We start from the raw sequence: 19,149 nt of genomic DNA, 5'->3' as shown, positions 1-19,149 counted from the left end.
CTAACTTATGTACTATAACGAGGTGACAAATACCTTGGACAGGGGAGATTCGTATACAGTGGTGTACTTAGATTTTGCAAAGGCTTTTGATAGACTGCCACATGACAAGCTCTTAATAAATTGAAACAGATAGGATTGGATAACAGACTTCTGAATTGGATCAATGAATGGCTGTCAGATAAGTATCAGAAAGTTGTATATGGGAGTGTGGTATCCCAAAAGAGAAAGGTCACTAGCGGTGTGCCGTATGGATCAGTTTTGGGGCCATTGTTGTTCAATTTGTATGTTAATGATATTGGATTGGGTTTAACTAGTGATATCCAGCTGTTTACAAATGATGCAAAACTGGGGAGAGCAATGCAGAGTTCAAGCAGATCTTATTGCCTTATAAGAGTACTTGAATAGATGCTTGAATGGGCAGGTAAGTGGAACTGTCAGTCGATGTTGCAAAGTGTAAGGTTTGAGATTTAAGCAATGGTGGAATGAAAAGTATACATTTGGTGGGGAAACTTTAACAGAAGTAGAGGAGATGAGAAATTTAAGAGTGATGGTGGACAAGGACCTGAAATTCAGGGGCAACATTGCATATTTGTGAAAACATCACATTGGATAATGGCAATGATGCAGGGACCCTAACATGCAGAAATAGAGAGGTTATGATTCCATTATATAAGGCCTTGATCAGACCTCATATGGATTATTGTGCACAGATTTGTTTGCCGGGATTTCATGCTGACGAGGATATGTTGGAAAGGGTCCAGAGAAGATTCACAAAGGTAGTCAGTGGTCTTTGGAATGTGGACTATGAGGACAGATTGAGAAAATGTAAGTTGCAGAACCTTGTGAATAGGAGGAAGAGGGGATATGATTGAGACATATAAGCTAGTCAGGGGTTGTTATTGGGTCGACATAGAAGAGATTTTTCATACAATGGGAGAAGGGTGTAGAACAAGAGGCCATTGCTGGAAACTCTGTAAGGAGGATGTGAACAGAGGAGTGAAGAGTAGGTTCTTTGCATGGAGAGTGGTTGGTGAGTGGAATGCCCTGAGTGTAGACACATTGAGTCAGTTTAAAGCAAGGTTGGATAAGCATTGTGTGCAATAGTGTGTACCTCTCATGATGAGTCTCTGACTCCATGGAGGTTAAATGTTCATAATAATATGAACAAGAAGTTGCATCTACATGTTTTGGCTTTCAGATATACAGGATCTTCTAACAATTTAAAAATAACAACAGTACAGTTAAACACATCCCATTGAAGTACTTATAACACACAACTTTATCTCTTTACCATATGCCAGTGGGACTTCCCAACGTATAGCTTCTGTATTAAAAAATTTAAATGCCACAAGACAGTTCAGCCATTTCCAAGTCTTGCAAATCCTGAAAACAGTATTCCTTTCCTAGAATATCCTGATCCACAAGATCTGTTCTCGTGGTAAGACTCCATTAGTCTGACATCTGATTGTTATTGTTACAGATGTAAGGATAAATTGGGTCTTGCATTTCATTAATTTACAGAACACTGTGATGTGGAATGATCCTTGGCTTTTGATGCCTTATCTTGAAAGTAACATCCTATCCCAGGTTTTCAAAGAAACCAACCATTGCTTGGTTTCGATGCATGCTCATGTGGCTCATCTAAACAAAAACCAAGGCCTCGTTTTGCAATAACATTTGGGAATCTGTTTTCCATTGATGAAGAAGACATCAGACTGCTTCTATGCTAGCAATCATAAGCTACTGAAAAGAACACAAAAAGTGTACTAGATATTTCATATGTTTAATTGTTTTTAAAAATAAATATTGTTTGTGAGCTCTCAGTTTTTTGTACAACTACCTGAAGGTACTGTTATATGTTGTACATTAAAAAATATATATCTGGCCTCATTATTCATGTTAAATTATTATTATTCAGCCCTCCATTGAGTCAAAAGACTCATCATGGGAGGTCCTTCCTAGAAAACATAGTCTATAATACCACTCCCACTTGCATTCCTTGGTTCAACCACCCTCCATGCAAAGAAACCACTCCTCACCCTTTTGCTCACAGCTTCCTTTCGTAACTTCCAGGGATGGCTCCTTGTCCTTGCTCTTCCCTCCTGTTCCACCAGGCAAAAGAACTCCACAGTGTCAACCCTGTAACTACCTCTCAACAGTATAAAAGTCTCAATCATATCACCTCTCCTTCTGTCTACCAAACTCTGCAGTGCACATTCCCTCAGCCAATCCTCATAACTAACATTGTACAGTCCTGAAACCATCCTTGTTATCTGCCTCTGTACCCTTTCCACAGTTAATTTATCCCCTTCAAATCCTGGGGACCAAATTTGAGAACAGTAGTCTAAGTGTGGTCTGATCAGGTCTTATGCAATGGAACCATAACTCTTTTTTTATCTCTGCAGGTCATCATCCTTCTCAGTATTGCAGCAATCCTCTGGATTACCTTCACCACCTTTGCAATATGTTCCCTGAATTTCAGTTTTCTATCAGTTATCCCCCCCCCCCAGATCTCTTCTCTCCCCTACTTTCTCTAGTACAGCTCCTTATAAAAGACAATCATATTACTAAAGCAAGATCACCCATTAACAAATCCATGTTGACTCTCACAGATAACATGACCCTCATCTACTCAACACTGTATATGGTTCCTCACTAATTTCTCCAAAATCTTAACAACTGCTGATGAAACAAAAAAATGGCCTATAATTAGACACTTCCAGTCTGCTACCGTCCTTATGCAATGGCACTATCTTACCTTCCTTCCATTCCTTGGATACCTTTCCTGTAGCCAGACTTTCATTGAAAAGCTAGGTCAACAGAGCTGTCAGTTCTTTAGCACATTCTCTCAAAACCCGTGGTGAAATGCCATCCAGTCCCAAAGCTTTACTGACATCCAGAGTACTCGGTATTTGGTACACACACTCTCCTCTTGCAACTCTAAACCTTGAACCTACCATATCCCAGTATTAAAACTTACTTCTCCAGGATGACATACTCCAATAAAGTGTTCACTGAGCAACTCCACTATGTCCTCTGCATCAGTCACTCTATTCTCATTTTAATCCCACAATTCATTCTTCCACAATCATTTCTCCTCCTACTGTCTACAGAGCTAAAAAAAATTCTCTAGGATTTTCTTTTGCATATTAGTGGCAATCTCTTCTCATATTCCAGTTTTGCCTTCCTTTCCATAATAGTCACTCTCCTGGCCTAAGTCGTATATTCTTCATGCATCTGCTCTCCACCCCTCTCCTTATATCTCTTCCATAACCTCTTTTTCACCTGCGGTTCCTGTTTGATATTGTTTGTCATCCACTTTACACCAAATTGTGTCTTCTTGTTCACTAGTGGAATACAGCTTTTGCTGCTAACAAATATTCCTTCACAATTTCCCAAGCACTAATGATATGCTGGCCTTGCACCACCCCTCCATGGAACTGCCCCAAGTTGATATCTAAGAATATTATAATAACCTGCCTTATAATTCCACATACGTTCCCTTTTTTTTGCTACTCCTGCATGTCTATTCATCTTCCAAGTCGACATCACATGGTCGCTCTCTCTCCAACTGGTGGGTGAGATGTCATCTCGGTTATTATCAGCTCTTCTGATGCTATGACCAAATCCAAAACTCTTGAAAACCTCTTGTTCCCTCTGTTACATGTTGCCTAAGACATTTGTCCCTCAAGAATTGTAGAAATTCCATTCCTTTATTACTACTGCATTTTCCTCTTCCCAACTTATACTGCTGTAGTTAAAATCTCCCATAACAATCATTCTTCTTGCACTTAACAAGCTAAACTGTCTAAACATCTCCTGGTCCCCATCCTCTGTGCTCCTGGGTCTGTAGCAACAACCCACTAAATATCCTGTCTTTCCCACCTATACCTCACACCATATGCTTTCAAAATCATTAGTGTCTGCCTTCCAAAGCCTCCACTCTTAGTAGACATACGTCTTCACTTATCATAAGCAATACTCCACCACCGCGTTTTCCCTTCCTATCCTGCCAAAAAATGCTGTACCCAGCAACTTCTATTCCTGTTATTATATCCTCTTCTGTCAACCACATCTCAGTGATCCCAATAATTTTTGGCCAGGCTGATTCTATTAGCACCACCAATTCATCTCCTTTATTCCAGATACTCCTGGCATTAGTATAAAGCATTAAAATGTCACTACTTCTATATGTATATCCAGTGGAGTGAGTCGGCATCAGGTAATGCTGACTCCACTGGACTCTGCATTACCTGATGTCGTTCCCCTTCCTCCAAGCACCCATTCCCCACAAGAGGGAATGTTGGATGTTAAAGAAGATATAATCCTAGAAACAAGTATATTCCCATATCACACTCACTTATAGCAAATTTTGCTATATTAGTCTTCACCTTTTTAGTAGTTTATTAAAGTGTGGATTTAAATAAAATGCTTATAAGTTTATTATAGTGAATTGACTGGTATTGGATTCGTCTTAAGCACATCTCTCTCTCTCTCTCTCTGAGGGAAGAGATAGGGTTTTTAAGTTCATCCTTTATAGGATTTGGCATGCATAGAAAATTACATCTTCAATCTAATTAGTGTAAGATCAAGTTGAACTTGTTGAACGTTTAAAAAGTTTTGAAGCCAGTTAAGTAGTTTTTATAATGAGTCTGTTTCTTTAAGACTTAATTTTTATTCCAGAAAAGATTCTCCTGAATATGGTATGCCTCCATAGAATATTCAGTAACAGTGATGTCTTTTTTGGTTGGAAAGCTCCAGTTTTAAATGTGCTTAGAATGCAGAAAACATTTTAAAGGATGATTTTCACTGAATATAGGTTAATCTCATATGTAGATTGCAGGGTTTTTCATGCTTATTTTTTTTTTGGTTTTTGCAACCTTCAGTATAAATCAAACACTGGGAAAAGATTACAACTATTAATGGATATTGTGACTATGGATATAAAGTTAACTGTCCCATCATTGCCAAAAGACTAAAGAGTTGACTGGGACACTATGTGATGAATACCAGAACAAACATGCACAAATGCCACTTCTGAGATAAAGAATTAAAAAGTGTAATTGGAAAAATGAGATGAATTATGATTGAAGAAACTGATAGTTTCTGTTAGGAAAAATGTGTGGTGTTCTGCAAATTGAAAATAGACTTCATTGAAGTTGGAACTGAGACTATACACATTTATGAAATAAATTTTGGAAGATTTGAGAGAACATGATTATAAATAAGAGGAAGACAGGTGATTGTAATAAAAGTTGGTGGGAGGAGTTGACCAGATTGATGCAGGAGATGCTGCATAGTGAAGAAATGAGTTATTGCTGAGGCTGTATGTTTATTTTAGATAAGGAGTGGATTTTTTTGCACAAACACTAATTAGTTGGGAGCATAGAGCATGTATTGAATGAGATCCATGAAGGTATAAATGGATATTATAATCTTCTAAATAGGTGTGTTTCTTACAATGAGTCAGACTTGAATCTGATGCCACCTTTTTTTCCCCTATAGGGAGTAGACAAGACCATTTTAGCCCCTTCTATCTTTTGGAGAGTGAGGGGAGGTTAGTTCAATCTCCACTGGTAGCCAATCAGAGATATCTGGTCCAAGAATATCACAAATTATAAATGCCAGCAAAGAGAAGGAGACAGTTATCACTATCCTCATTGTCTCTAACATCATCATTTATCTCAAATAGTGTGGTTCTACAGTCTAATTTCTTGAATTTTCGGGATGAAAAACAAGGATTTCCAGGAGATCGGAATGATCAAAGAATGTTGAATGCAATTTCTCAGGTCTCAAATCTGAATGGAACAAAAGATGCAAGATTATCTATGGACCAAGGGGATATATGATTCATATATACTAATGTCAGAAGCATTAGGAACAAGGATGTGTTTTTAGCATTGGTCAGTTTGACTTGGCCAAAATTATAAGTATCCATGAGACCTGGTTGATGGAAGAAGTATAATTACTGGGATATACTTTCAGGAAGGATAGGTATTGATGCTGATAGCAGAGAATTATTATTATTATCCCAAGACCACAAGGAGTCAAAGACTCATCTAGGAGATCCTTTTGTCATATATACATCTCATCATACTACACCTTAAACACACTCAAATTCTTTGCAGACACCACTCTCTTAGGCAAGGCATTCCAGTCATTCGCAATTCTGCATGCTAAAAACCTGCTTTTCATTCCAATGCTCACACCCTCCTTACACAGCTTCCAGGGATGACCTCTGGTTCTCCCTTGATCTCCCACTGTTTTCTGTAAAAGATCTCCAGCATTGATCTTATAACAACCCCTTACTAACTTGTAGGTCTCTATCACATCACCCCTCTTTCTCCTATCCACTAGACTCTGTAAATTGCATCTTCTCAACCTTTCCTCATATTCAACATTCCAGAGGTCAGAAACTACCTTAGTTAGCAGCCTCTTGACCCTTTCCAACATCTTTGTCATTTTAAGAACCAGGTGACTAAATCGGTACACAGTAGTCCATGTGTGGACTACTGTCATAGCCCTATATGTCATAACCCTAATCATAGTCCTATACATTGGAACAAGAATCTCCTTACTTCTGCAAGTTGGTGTCTTTTGCATCATTCCTAGAATTCTTTGTGTTGTCCTCACAATTTTGGCAATGTGTTCCCTAAATTTCAGATCCTTATCCACCATCATCCCAAGATCTCTTTATTTCCTCCACCTCCAACAATATATCCCCACCAAGCATAAATTCTACATCCCATCTTTGTTTCCCAAATTTTAAAACCATACATTTTGCAACATTGAACTTGCATTCCCATGCCCATTCACTCAATTTATTCAAGTCTTCTTATAAGACCACAACATCATCTTTACTCTTCATTGTTTGTCCCAACTTTGCAAAATCTGCAAACAACTGAACATCCCAATCCAAATCTTTGTCAATATCATTAACATCCAAGTTAAACAGCAATGGCCCTAAAACAGACTCCTGAGGCACACCACTAGTGACTTTCCTCTTCCGGGATATTGCTCCCCCATACATAACTTGCTGATACCTATCAGATAGCCAGTCTACGATCCAATGGACCAATCCAATATCTAACCACATCCGCTCTAATTTGACTATCAACTTATCATGTGGTAATCTAAGTACACTACTGTGTGTCCTTCTCCTCTGTCCAAAGAATCCGTGACCTTACTGTAATAGTAAGTAGATTACTAAAATATCACCTCCCTTTAGCAAATCCATGCTGTTCATCAACAATAATACCATTGTTCTCAACCCAATTCTGGATCCTAGTTCTCACCAGCTTCTCCAACAACTTAACCACAACACCTGACACACAGATAGGCTTATAGTTTGATGCTTGAATTGTATCACTGTTGTTATGAAATGGCACAATCTTGCCCTCCTTCCACTCATTTGGAACTTAACTCAGTGCAGGACTCATATTAAAAAAAAAATGTCAAGGCAGATGTTAACTCTGTGGCACATTCCTTAAGAATACATTGTGATATATTATCAAGTCCGAGCCTTATTAACATCAAGTTTGCTCATTTCCCCGTACACCTCTTATTCGCTTACAGTCAGTCTCTCCTCCCTATCATCAACTTCTCTCAATCTCTTCATGATGTCACATTCACAAGAATGAAAGACCTTTATGAACTACTAATTATCTCCGCTATGTCTTCCGCAGCAGTTGTCCATATACATTCCAATGAGAAGACCTTAGCCAAAGAGATCAAGGGTAATCCCAAAGAGTTCTTCCGCTATGTGGCAAGTAAGAGGAAGAATGACTTCGGAAGGATAACCTTAGTGGGTGCTGATGGTATTGAAGTGACAAAATCAGATGTAATAGTCGAGTTACTGAGTGATCACTTCTCGAAAGTCTATCACCCAAGTGAGGATATCTCTACACCTATAGCAATACCAAATGTGAGAATTGAAGCTAAAGAATCAGAGGTATTAAATATATCGCAAAACTTAAATGCAAACACTGCGGTAGGCTTAGATGGAATATCAGCTCGGGTGTTGCGTGAATGTGCAAATGAATTGTCAACCCCTCTTACCTGGATATTTAATTTAAGTTTGAACTCTGGTATGGTCCCTAGGGAGTGGAAGTTAGGCAAAGTGGTTCCTTTGCATAAGGGTGGCTCTAAAACTGCGGTATTGAATTACAGACCAATCACCATCTCAGGAGTAGTGGTAAAAGTATTGGAAAAGTTGGTTAAAGACAAAATTCAAGAATGGGTGGATCAGGATATGATACTCTATAGAGGCCAACATGGTTTTGTTAAAGGTAGATCCTGCCTTAGCAATCTATTAACTATTCATAATAGAATAACATCTGAGTTGGACAAAGGAACTGGCTGCACAGTGGTACTTCTGGATTTTGCTAAGGCTTTTGACAGGATACCCCATAGAACACTGTTACGCAAATTGGAGCAGATGGGAATGGATATTAAATTGGTGATATGGATAGGAGAATGGCTCAGGGAGAGATACCATAAGGTGGTGTATGGAGGAGCCGAGTCCAGGATGAGGCAGGTGACCAGTGGTGTGCCTCAGGGCTCTGTGCTTGGGCCAATGTTGTTTAATTTGTATATAAATGATATAGGAAATGGCTTAAAGGGAGATATTCAGTTGTTTGCTGATGATGCAAAGTTGTGTAGTGCAATAAAAAATCAAGCTGATGTTGAAAGTTTGCAGGAGGATTTAAATAAGCTGGTAAAATGGGCAAAAGAAAATTGATGTCAGTTCAATGTGGAAAAGTGTAAAGTCATGCATTTTGGGATTAAAAGATTACCAGCTGTGTACTACATCGATGGAAAGGTACTCCAAGAGATTGATGAGGCTAGGGACTTAGGGGTATTGGTAGATAGGGAGATGAAGTTCAGAGGACACATTGCTAAGGTGTCCAAGATTGCACATAGGATTACTTGGTTGTTGAGGAACACACTGACATCCAGAGATAAAGAGGTTATTATTCCCCTTTATAAAGCATTGATACTTCCACATTTGGATTACTGTGCTTAGGTCTGGTCACCTGGATTCCTTGGAGATGAGGAGGCTGTGGAGAGGGTTCAGAGAAGAGTGACCAAGTTGGTGAGTGATATAAAAAATGCTCCCTACATTGATAGATTGAGAGCTTGTGGATTGCAGAGATTGGTTGATAGGCGAAGAAGAGGGGATATGATAGAAACATTCAAATTACTAAAAGGTTTTTATAGGATTGATGCAGGGGAAATGTTTCAGCTGTGTGATAGTGATGGAAGAACAAGAGGCCATCTCTGGAAATTAAAGAAGAGTGTGGTTAACAAAGGTGTCAGAACAAGGTTTTTTGCCTGGAGGGTGGTGAATGAGTGGAATTCATTGCCTGACTTAGTTGTGAGCTCTTTGTCTGTAAATGAATTCAAGAAGAGATATGACAGATATTGTTTTGCTAGTTTGGGTCTCCCGCGATGAGTCTACTAACTCCATGGAGATACCCGTAATAATAATAATAATAATACCATTTTCTTTGATAAATGTCATCCTCCCATAATCATTGTTTTGTTTTTGTTTGTTTTTTTTAGCTGGCTACGTGTCAGAAAAACTCCCTAAATTCTTTTTGGCTTCATTAGCCAAATTAGCCAAAAACAGATGGCATTAAGCAGGAACCGCAAGAAAAAAGTTGATTGAATGTAAAGAGAAATGGGATCATCACACTAGTGAGGACAAAGCATGGAAACTTTTTGCTGTTAATTAAATATGGCAATTTTTAAGTTATGTAATTTGAGTTTTCAGATTATAAGCTGTGTATCACATTGATGGAATGGGACTGATGGAATTGATGAGCATCTGGATTAGAGGATGGTGAATAGAAGTTGAAGCTCAGAGAACATATTTCAAATATTGACAAAATAGCACACTGACAACCAGGAATAAGGAAGTTATTTATTCCTCTTTATAAGGCTTCAATATGACTACATCTGCTACCATTCACATTTGGTCACCTGAGTTTCTGGAGAAGGTCAGTCACATAAGTAGGTTTGTGGGTCACAATACTTATTTGCTAGGCAAAATAAAAGCAAGTATAATAGAAACATGAGTTACCGAAGGAGTTTTATATGATGCAGAAGAAATTTTTCAGTAAATGTTAAGAGGAGGAAAAGAGCAAGGAATTATTTCTGGAATTTGTGTAAGAATGCAGTTGCAAGGGTGAGAAGGACAAGATTCTTGGCTTGGAGTGATGAAATAGTAGTGAAATAGGTTGCCAGAAGCAACATATATATGTATATGTTTTTGTTGATGAATGAGTTTAGAAGGCTTTGAATGAATAACAGCTATTGTGAGTCCTGTGGTGAGAATCCAGACTGTAGAGATACATATTAATAATTACATAATACACAGGAACTCTGCAGATTATATTGAGCTTTGCTTGCTTGCATACAGAATATTTTGAGTAAATATTGTAACAATGTATGGATTGTATTATTTCATTTAGTGAAGATGGTAAATTAAATATGGAAATAGACAACAGAATCAACAAAGCTCTGGTATGGTAGGAAGTGAACTGAATAAATTTTTATGGAATAAGAGAGAAATTACTCAAAAAAAATAGCTGTATACAAGACGGTGTTCAAACCAATTTTAACTTATGGATCTGAGAGCTGTGTTAGAAGTAAAACACTTGACCAAAGACTAGCGACCGCAGATATGAGAGTCATGAGAAAGATTAGGGACATGAACAGATGGCATCAATGGCAATATCATATTAAAAATGAGGATATTAGGAAAGAACTTGACATTATTAGCATCCAGGATTGTGTTAGCAGAGCTAATCTCGGGTGGTATGGTCACTTAAACAGGATGGGAGAGGAAAGATTAGCAAAGCAATTGTTCTCTGTCAGGTTAGCAGGAAAAAACCCAGAAGAAGACCAAGATATAGGTGGATCGATACAGTAAAAAGTTCCTTAGAAGATAGAAATTTAAGGTTGGCATCTTGACAGGTGACAGATTGATTTGGAGAAAAATTGTAAATATGAAGTTAGTAATGATGTAAGTTTTTCATGTTGTACTATCATATCCTGTACACTCCTTGAGGATACATATCAGGAATTTGATGATGTTTTCAGAATTAAACATTTGAATTTAATGTGTGAAAGAACTTGGTGCCCTAGATTTAGTCCAAGGTAAACTTTTGCAACCAAGATAGTTATAGAAACATGGAAGTTAGAAGATATTGTCACCTCAAAAGGTAGGGTATCTAGATCAGTTGTCAAATTATTGACCAGTTTGCATTCATGGTGAAAGCAATGAAGGGATAAGCAGGGACTAGAATAAAAAGTACTGGATAATGTACATCAGTGAATTGTACAAGTATATGGAGAAGTACCTCAAAGAAGTATTTGCATAGCATCACAAAATTATCATCTGGGATAACTGTTGTTTAATTGATGTTTACCATATGGTATAATTATAAAGGATATTAATTTCTTTGCTGATTATTGAGAATTAAGAATAATTGTATTCTGATGTCTTTGCAGGAAGATTTAGATAGACTGGTATACTGTGCAAATAAGTACACATCTCATTGTATTTTCCATTACAACTGAATTAAGTAAATGTATTTATTCCTCAGGAGAATATAAATGCCCAACAAAAAATACTTAAATATTATCATTATATTACCTTGATCGACCTGTGTTTCACTCAGGATTTCTCCATGAGTGCAGATCACAAAGATGCCTCCAACGATCTCGATCTTGAGCTTCTCTTGTTATAGTTATTGTTATATAGCAGTGGTAATCCACAGTATTTTTTTCACTAACTATCACAGTCTGTCACCTGGCATTAGAAGGGGATGGGGGCAAAGTTTCTTAATAAAAACTTTCAGGATGCAGGTAGCATTTTAGAATATGTTTAAAATTGTGTATAGTAAATATATCACATCTGAATACTGATAAATTGATCTTTCATTTAGGTCAAACAATATTATATTATAGACCCATTTACCTATATTAGTTATTTAATAAAATTTGCCAAATTGATTGTCTAATCTAGATGAAAGCTCAGTTTGTTATATAGGACTTCTTATTGTTAATACAGTTTCGCCTCAGCAAAAGTGTCAGTCTTTGTAATAATTACTAAAAATTAAAATACTATATTTTTTATAAATTTTATATAATATAATTTATATAATATTTATATAATATAAATAAAATAAGTATTTTATATCTATAAAATACTATATTGGATACATAAAACATAGCTATATATTAGCATTGCCTTGTCTTTGTGTATACTGTATACATTCTTCTGAGAATGATTTAGATAAGGAATAGATCTTATGTAATCATAAAATGGTTATTTATCTATCAATAGCTGTATATTGGTAAAACTGTACTTAGTATATGTTGTGAAAGAGACACTTGAAGGATTTCTGCCATAATGAGGAAACCATTGGCAAGTGATTGTGTCCATGTAAGTCAATAATGATGCTACATCTGTACTGTAGACTGCTTCTGGAAAATTAAGAAATGCTGCAGAGGATACAGATGAGTAACTAAAATTAATATATATGCTTTTTTTTTTTTAATAATCAAGACAAGCTTTATAAACTCAGAACTGCCATGCTTGTCTAAAGCAGACATTTGCAAACATCCATGCCCAAGGTAGGATTCAAATCCATAACCTGTTGGTTAGAGAGTGGATATGATATCCACTCAGCTAACCAAGCTGACATATTTGGATAAAATGTTGGCTGTGAGGATAGATGGAGAATATAAACTGCAGTGTGGTGTGTTATGAGAAAAAAATAATATTTTTTTTAGTTTAAGATGAATAGTTGAGAGGAACTTAAAAGATAGAGATATAATTTCAAATTGTCATCCCTTTTTTGTATGATGAGAATACTCATTACAAAATGGGTGATAATTGCATTGACACTAAATGGACCTAGGGTAAGCTACAATATGATATTTTAATCTGAAGGGAGGATGATTGGATCTTTCAAATCTTATTTTAAGGATTATAAATATTATTTCCAGAAAATTTTCCATGCTACTCCTATAAATTAATATTAATTTTTATGGCCATTTTGCCTATTTTTCTTAAGGAGTACCGCTTGTATAATGTCATTGGCTTTTTTTACTCAATTTATTTAAGACATTCTTGTTACTTTAGAAACATAGATAAACAAAAAAATATATGGAAGGAATAAATTTGGACATACCTTTTGTAGGATGTTCGAGATTGTCTTCTTTTATTTATATAACACTTCAAAAATATGACTAAAAGGAAGGGAGAGGACGGAGATGTGGAGGTAGAAAAATGTGAGAGCTAGAAATGCAGACAAACAAAGGTATGTTTCCTTTATACTCAATATGGAGAAAGCATGATGGACTCAAATTGAAAACTAAGTTTCCAAGGATGGACTATAAATTCATTGGGAAAAAGGAAAACGGTAGAATATAAAGAATCAAGATTAGGGGTGGGAGTAACGGAGTGAGCTGTTACAACCGAGTGTCATCTTTGGAGCTTGTGGGTATAGAGCTATGTCATGTTGGTTTAGTGTTTTTGTCTTGGGTTTATCTATGTTGTTTTCCACTGGTTGGAATCTTACCTAATTTTCATGTTGTGGAGCTTCCAATTCTCTGAGATTATATAGGGACAGTGAACGTTTATAGAATTTTTGTCACATTTTATGGCTATTGTTTCTGATATCCTCATTTCAAGGATACCAAAAATACTTGTACTGTCAACTCTCACTGTAACAAACTTGTTGAGACTGCAAGAATAATCTGTTACATAGTTTACTATAGTGAATTTCTTTTAATATAGCATTGGATTTATAAGACTTTGGTCAGGACTGTTCATTATTTTATTTATTTTTATTTTTTTTTTTATTAATAGCAAGTTTGTTATAGTTTGTATGTTACATTGAGAATAGACCTTATTGGGATATATGCATAGTTAATGTTGGCCTTTTTTAGTCTATGAAATTGGCAAGAGGAATTGAAAAAATAAAGATATGTATTCATTTGAAGTTCTGTTATCTCCAATAATTTTTTTTGTTGTCAATTCCACAAACAAAAGGTTGGGAAACTTATAGTATGTTAATACCGTGGGTGAGGTATAAATCTAAAGTACCTTTTCTGTAAAGTACTGTTTATAAAAATAACATTGATATTTATATCTTAGGTTAAATTCTATGTTGCTTTAATTTCCGTGATATTTTTTCCCTTATGCTCAGGCTGTTCATTTAAGGCATGTAGTGCAAGATTTTCTTTATACTCAATATGGAGAAAGCATGATGGACTCTGTAGACATCGTTCTTACTTTAGCAGAAAATTTAATTGGCAACTTTTTTCCTCTTGAAAACCTAGAATGTAAGTTGAATTTTTCAGATTCATTTTTGCAGAGCTATTAAAATATTCTAAATATTATCATTATAGCTCATCCAGGGAGTCCAAGGACTCATTGAGGAAGGCACTAGTTTATCATTTATGCCCAAATACTTAAGTCTCTTTGAATACATGAACCGAAGATGCATTTACATCTAATGGGATCCCATTCCACCCATTCATATGAAGAGAAGAAGCTAGACTTCACATGATTCCTAAACATATCCTTTGTCAACATCCAGGGATTACTCCAGAGATTATAACAAATGAGATTCTGCCATAATCTGCAAAATCTTACTTCTGTTTATAGTGTAAATACTCCTATTGACTTGTATGTTTCTGTTATTGCTCCGTCTCCAAGACTCTGGAGATTACATTCAATCTGTTTTCATGTGCACAATTCCACAACCTAGTTATCTTGGTTACCTGCCATTAGATCGTTTCCACTCCCCCCCCCCATCTCCTTGGAACCCAGATAGCCACATCTGCACACTGGAGTCGAAATGTGTAAATATGGCTATCTGGATTCCAAGGAGATGGGGGGGGGGGAGTGGAAAAGATCTAGTGGCAGGTAACCAAGATGATAACTAGGTTGTGGAATTGTGCACATGAAAACAGATTGAATGTAATCTCCAGAGCCTTGGAGATAGGATGGAGGAGCTCAATAGGAGTATTGACACTATAAACAGAAATAAGATTATGGCAGAATCTCACTTGTTATAATCTCTGGAATCATCCCTTGATGCTGACAAAGAATATGTTTAGGAATCATGTGAAGTCTATCTTCTTCTCTTCATATGAATGGGTGGAATGGGATCCCATTAGATGTAAATGCATCTTCAGTGTCTAAACCAGCTTGGAAAAGTGAAAATTCTTACAAAAAATTCTTATTAATATAATATTCTGCGATATGTCCTTAATCCAAAATGTTCAAATTAGCACTTAGAAATATTAAACATAGAAAAAACTCATTGACATTTGCCCATAAAATTAGTATGTTTGAGTCAGCCTGCAAAGATTTTCTAACCATATCACCTTATAGACTGTCCCCATTATTATTAATATGAAAGTTAAACAATGGCCTAGGTATAAACCACTGATTTCCCTCCTCTTAGACATGACTCCTCCATACATCACTTTCTCTGTTATTCAGCCAGCTGCTCTCCTGTCACAAGTCTATTTTGCATTTCTCTCCCATTGAGTATGTATAACAACTTCATGTAGAATCCTGCTATATGATTTGACAAAATGCTGGCCTGGCTGGCCGAGTGGTTAACATATCCGCTCTCCAGCCAAAAGGCTGCAGGTTCGAATCCCGCAATGGGCATGGATGTTTGTGATTGTCTGTGAAAATACTAGTGGTGGTGGTCGGCGGTAGATGGTGTTGGTGTAGATGATGAAGGTAGTTGATGTTGGTGGAGACGGAGAGTTGTAGAGTAGGTGCCCTCCCTCAATGAGTCTTTGGACTCCCTGGAGGTGTAATGTAATAATAATAAAATCTGGAAGTATCTTGATTATATCCATTTTCTTTTTCTAGCTCTGATGTCACTGTTATATATTGAGCAGATTGCTAAAGCCAGATCTACATTTAACAAAACATGATGCCCTCTGTAGAGGATCATCTGTCTACTTGCTTCTGGATATGATTACTAACCAGTCTTCCCACTACCTTTTTATTAACCACACAAGACATTCTGCTTGGTCTGTAAGTTGTTGCAACAGTCCTAGCTGTGCACACAAAATTCTAAACAGTCATCTGTCTAGAATTAATATCCAAGAAAGAAACCTTACAATTATCATATTTAAGAAAGCAGGAATGTATAATAGATTCTACTTTTAAAGTGAATTTGATTTGTAAAATTCAGTTAATTCTGATAAGTTCGAGTTGTATAGGAAGCACACTAATACAGGAGGATACATTTTATGTTTCATCATAATTTTCACCATTCTTGTCAAAAAGTCTGGCCTTAACAGAATCTTAGTTAGAGCACACACTTCGCATTAGCGAGAAATCAACATTTCTCGCTAATGGTTACAATGCAAATCTTATTTGTAAGATAATAATCAGCCATGTTCTCCATTCTCATTCTCCTCAAGATGGTTTCTATTCCTTATGTCAAGGGTTTATCAGAAAAACTATCTGAGATTTTGCATAACATACTCCTTCAGGTCTTTTTCCATCATGTTCATATTTTATCAAAATTTCTACTCTTTCTAAAAAAGATCATCTGTTTCAGACTGGCAAATCTGTATAAGTATGGTATGTTTGAAGTAACACCAAGTTTACATTCATTTTGTGAATCAGACAAATTAGGTTTTGCAGATCATGCTATATATATATATATATATATATATATTTATTGTTATTATTATTGTTCCGGGAAACTCCAAGGAGTTGACAGACTCATCGAGGGAGGCCCTAACTTCATGTCTGGAACAACTATTCAATATTTATACAGTATCTATCATATCTTGCCTTGAACTCATTCACGGTTGTAGCACCCACAACAGACTCTGGAAGCTTATTCCACTCATTCACCACTCTCCAAGTAAAAAACCTAGCTCTAACACCCTTGTCAACCACACTCTTGCCCAGCTTCCATGCATGGCCCCTAGTCCTCCCACCACCAGTCATATTTTCAAAAATATCTTCTGGATCAATCTTATAAAAACCCTTCAGTAATTTGAATGTCTCAATCATATCACCCCTCCTTCGCCTATCGTCCAATTTCTGCAACCCACAAATCCTCAACCTATTCTCATAAGGTTCATTCCACAGACCTGCTATCATCTTGGTCACTCATCTCTGGACCCTCTCCACTTCCTCCCCATCACGAAGAAACCCTGGTGCCCATAACTGGGCACAGAAGTCCAGATGGGGTCTTATCAAGGCTCGATACTGAGGAACAACAACTTGCTTTTCTCTGCATGTTAAAGTATTTTTCATAAGCCAAGTGATTTGGTGAGCTGTTTTAGTTACTTTTGCAATGTGCCCCCTAAACTTCAACTCCCTATCTCCACCAGTACTCCCAAATCCCTGGCCTCATCAATCTCCTGGAGTACGATTCCACCTATGCGATATACTGCTGCTATTCTTTTCACACCAAAGTGCATAACCTTACACTTTGCCACATTAAACTGACATCCATTTTTCCTAGCCCAGTCCTCCAAACTATCCAAATCATCCTGTAAAATTTTGACATCCTGTGCACTCACAATTGCTCTACCCAACTTTGCATCATCAGCAAACAAGCGAACACTTCCTCTCAAATCCTTTCCAATATCATTGATGAACAAATTGAAAAGCAGTGGTCCAAGAACAGAGCCCTGCGGCACTCCACTAGTCACAAGACGTCTTTTTGACTCCACTCCTGAATAAACCACTCTCTGGTATCTCTCCTTCAACCACCCTCCTATCCATCTTACCAACCCTATATCTATCCCCATCTGCTCCAGTTTACTGATTAGGGTTCCATGTGGTATCTTGTCAAAGGCCTTGGCAAGGTCCAGTAGTATCACTGTAAACTCATTACCCCTATCCAGTTCAGCCATCACTGTGTTATAAAACGTGAGCAAGTTACTGAGGCATGATCTACCCTTCACAAAACCATGTTGTCCCCCATACAATATCCCATTTTCATCTATCCAATCCTGTATTCTTTTCTTGACTAATTTCTCTAAGACCTTGACAATGATTCCTGATATGCTAATCGGTCAGTAATTTACAACAGCAGTCTTGGAACCACCTTTATGCAATGGAACAATTTTCCCTTCCTTCTACCCGCTCGGGACTAACCCAGACCTGAGACTCAAATTAAACAAAATGGTCAAGGGTACTGTCAATTCTTTAGCTGCTTCTCGTACTACATGAGCTGGTATACCATCCAATCCCACAGATGTATTGACATTGAGGTTATGCAATAGACTACTCACCTCCACTTCATTCACCATAATTCCTGTATAATCTACTGGTTTATTCGTTTCTGCAATGTCACCACCTGGATGATATATTCTTGCAAAGTGCTCACTCAGTAACTCAGCTATCTCAACTGATTCAGTTACCTCCCTACCATCAGCATTCTTTAAAATCATTCTGCCATGTACATTTTTCCTTTTACTTGCTACATATCTAAAAAAACTGTTTAGGATTCTCTTTAGCCTGCATGGCCAATGTTCTTTCATAATCCTTTTTTGCTTTTCTTACCACACTCGTCACCCTTCTGGCCTGCGCTTTATACCGTTCATGTGCCTGCCGGTCACCTTTCTCCTTAAATTCCCTCCATAGTTGTTTCTTTTTTTGCAGCTCAAGCTTAATGGTGTTATTCATCCATTTAACCCCTACTTGATTTATTATTCGGACTCTAGGTATACAGTCAGCCATTGCTTCATGCAAGCACTTCTTAACTACCTCCCATGCACTATCAACTTCTAGTCCTTGCAGTTGTACATGCCATGGCACTGAGCCAATCAAACTCCTAAGCTTGTCATACTTTCCAGCCCAATAATTCCACATGTACCCTGTCTTAATTGAAAAGTCTACACCTTTAAAAAAAAATAGGTGAAATGGGCTCTAAAAATAAGACGATTCCGAAAGATCGCCCAACTCAGCGTTGTTCCACTCGATGACAGGCTCACCCCGTCACCGAGAAGAACTTCTCAGCATTGGCTTTACCCATTGGCAGGCGCACCCCACCACCAAGCAGAGCCATAATCTCAGCAGTGGCCCCACTCAGAGACAGGCAAAAACCTACCTCCAAGTGGAGCCTCTCAAAG

At 37.2% G+C, this 19,149-nt stretch overlaps 1 protein-coding gene and 1 long non-coding RNA gene across 5 annotated transcripts in view; one reads left to right on the top strand and one right to left on the bottom strand.

The window, feature by feature from the left end:
• LOC150099790 (uncharacterized) overlaps positions 1–19,149 on the top strand; it is a 123,948-nt gene that overhangs the window by 19,890 nt on the left and 84,909 nt on the right. For both annotated transcript variants that reach the window (XM_090404164.1, XM_090404165.1), the window contains exon 5: positions 14,226–14,361. In XM_090404164.1, the coding sequence (XP_090260290.1) occupies positions 14,226–14,361 (136 nt within the window). The remainder of the gene's footprint in view (positions 1–14,225; positions 14,362–19,149) is intronic.
• LOC150099789 (uncharacterized) overlaps positions 11,721–19,149 on the bottom strand; it is a 102,727-nt gene continuing 95,298 nt past the window's right edge. For 2 of the 3 annotated variants that reach the window (XR_016549389.1, XR_016549388.1), the window contains exon 5: positions 14,281–14,354. This is a non-coding gene — a long non-coding RNA (uncharacterized LOC150099789). Of the gene's footprint in view, positions 11,819–14,280; positions 14,355–19,149 lie in introns of those variants that run through there. The other variant, XR_016549390.1, reaches the window with a different exon arrangement.

Source organism: Typopeltis vanoorti, chromosome 14 (genome assembly GCF_054136105.1).
Source record: "Typopeltis vanoorti isolate ZY-2024b chromosome 14, IOZ_Tvanoo_1.0, whole genome shotgun sequence".
Lineage (NCBI taxonomy): Eukaryota > Metazoa > Arthropoda > Arachnida > Uropygi > Thelyphonidae > Typopeltis > Typopeltis vanoorti.
This window is presented reverse-complemented; position numbering and strand designations above follow the sequence as displayed.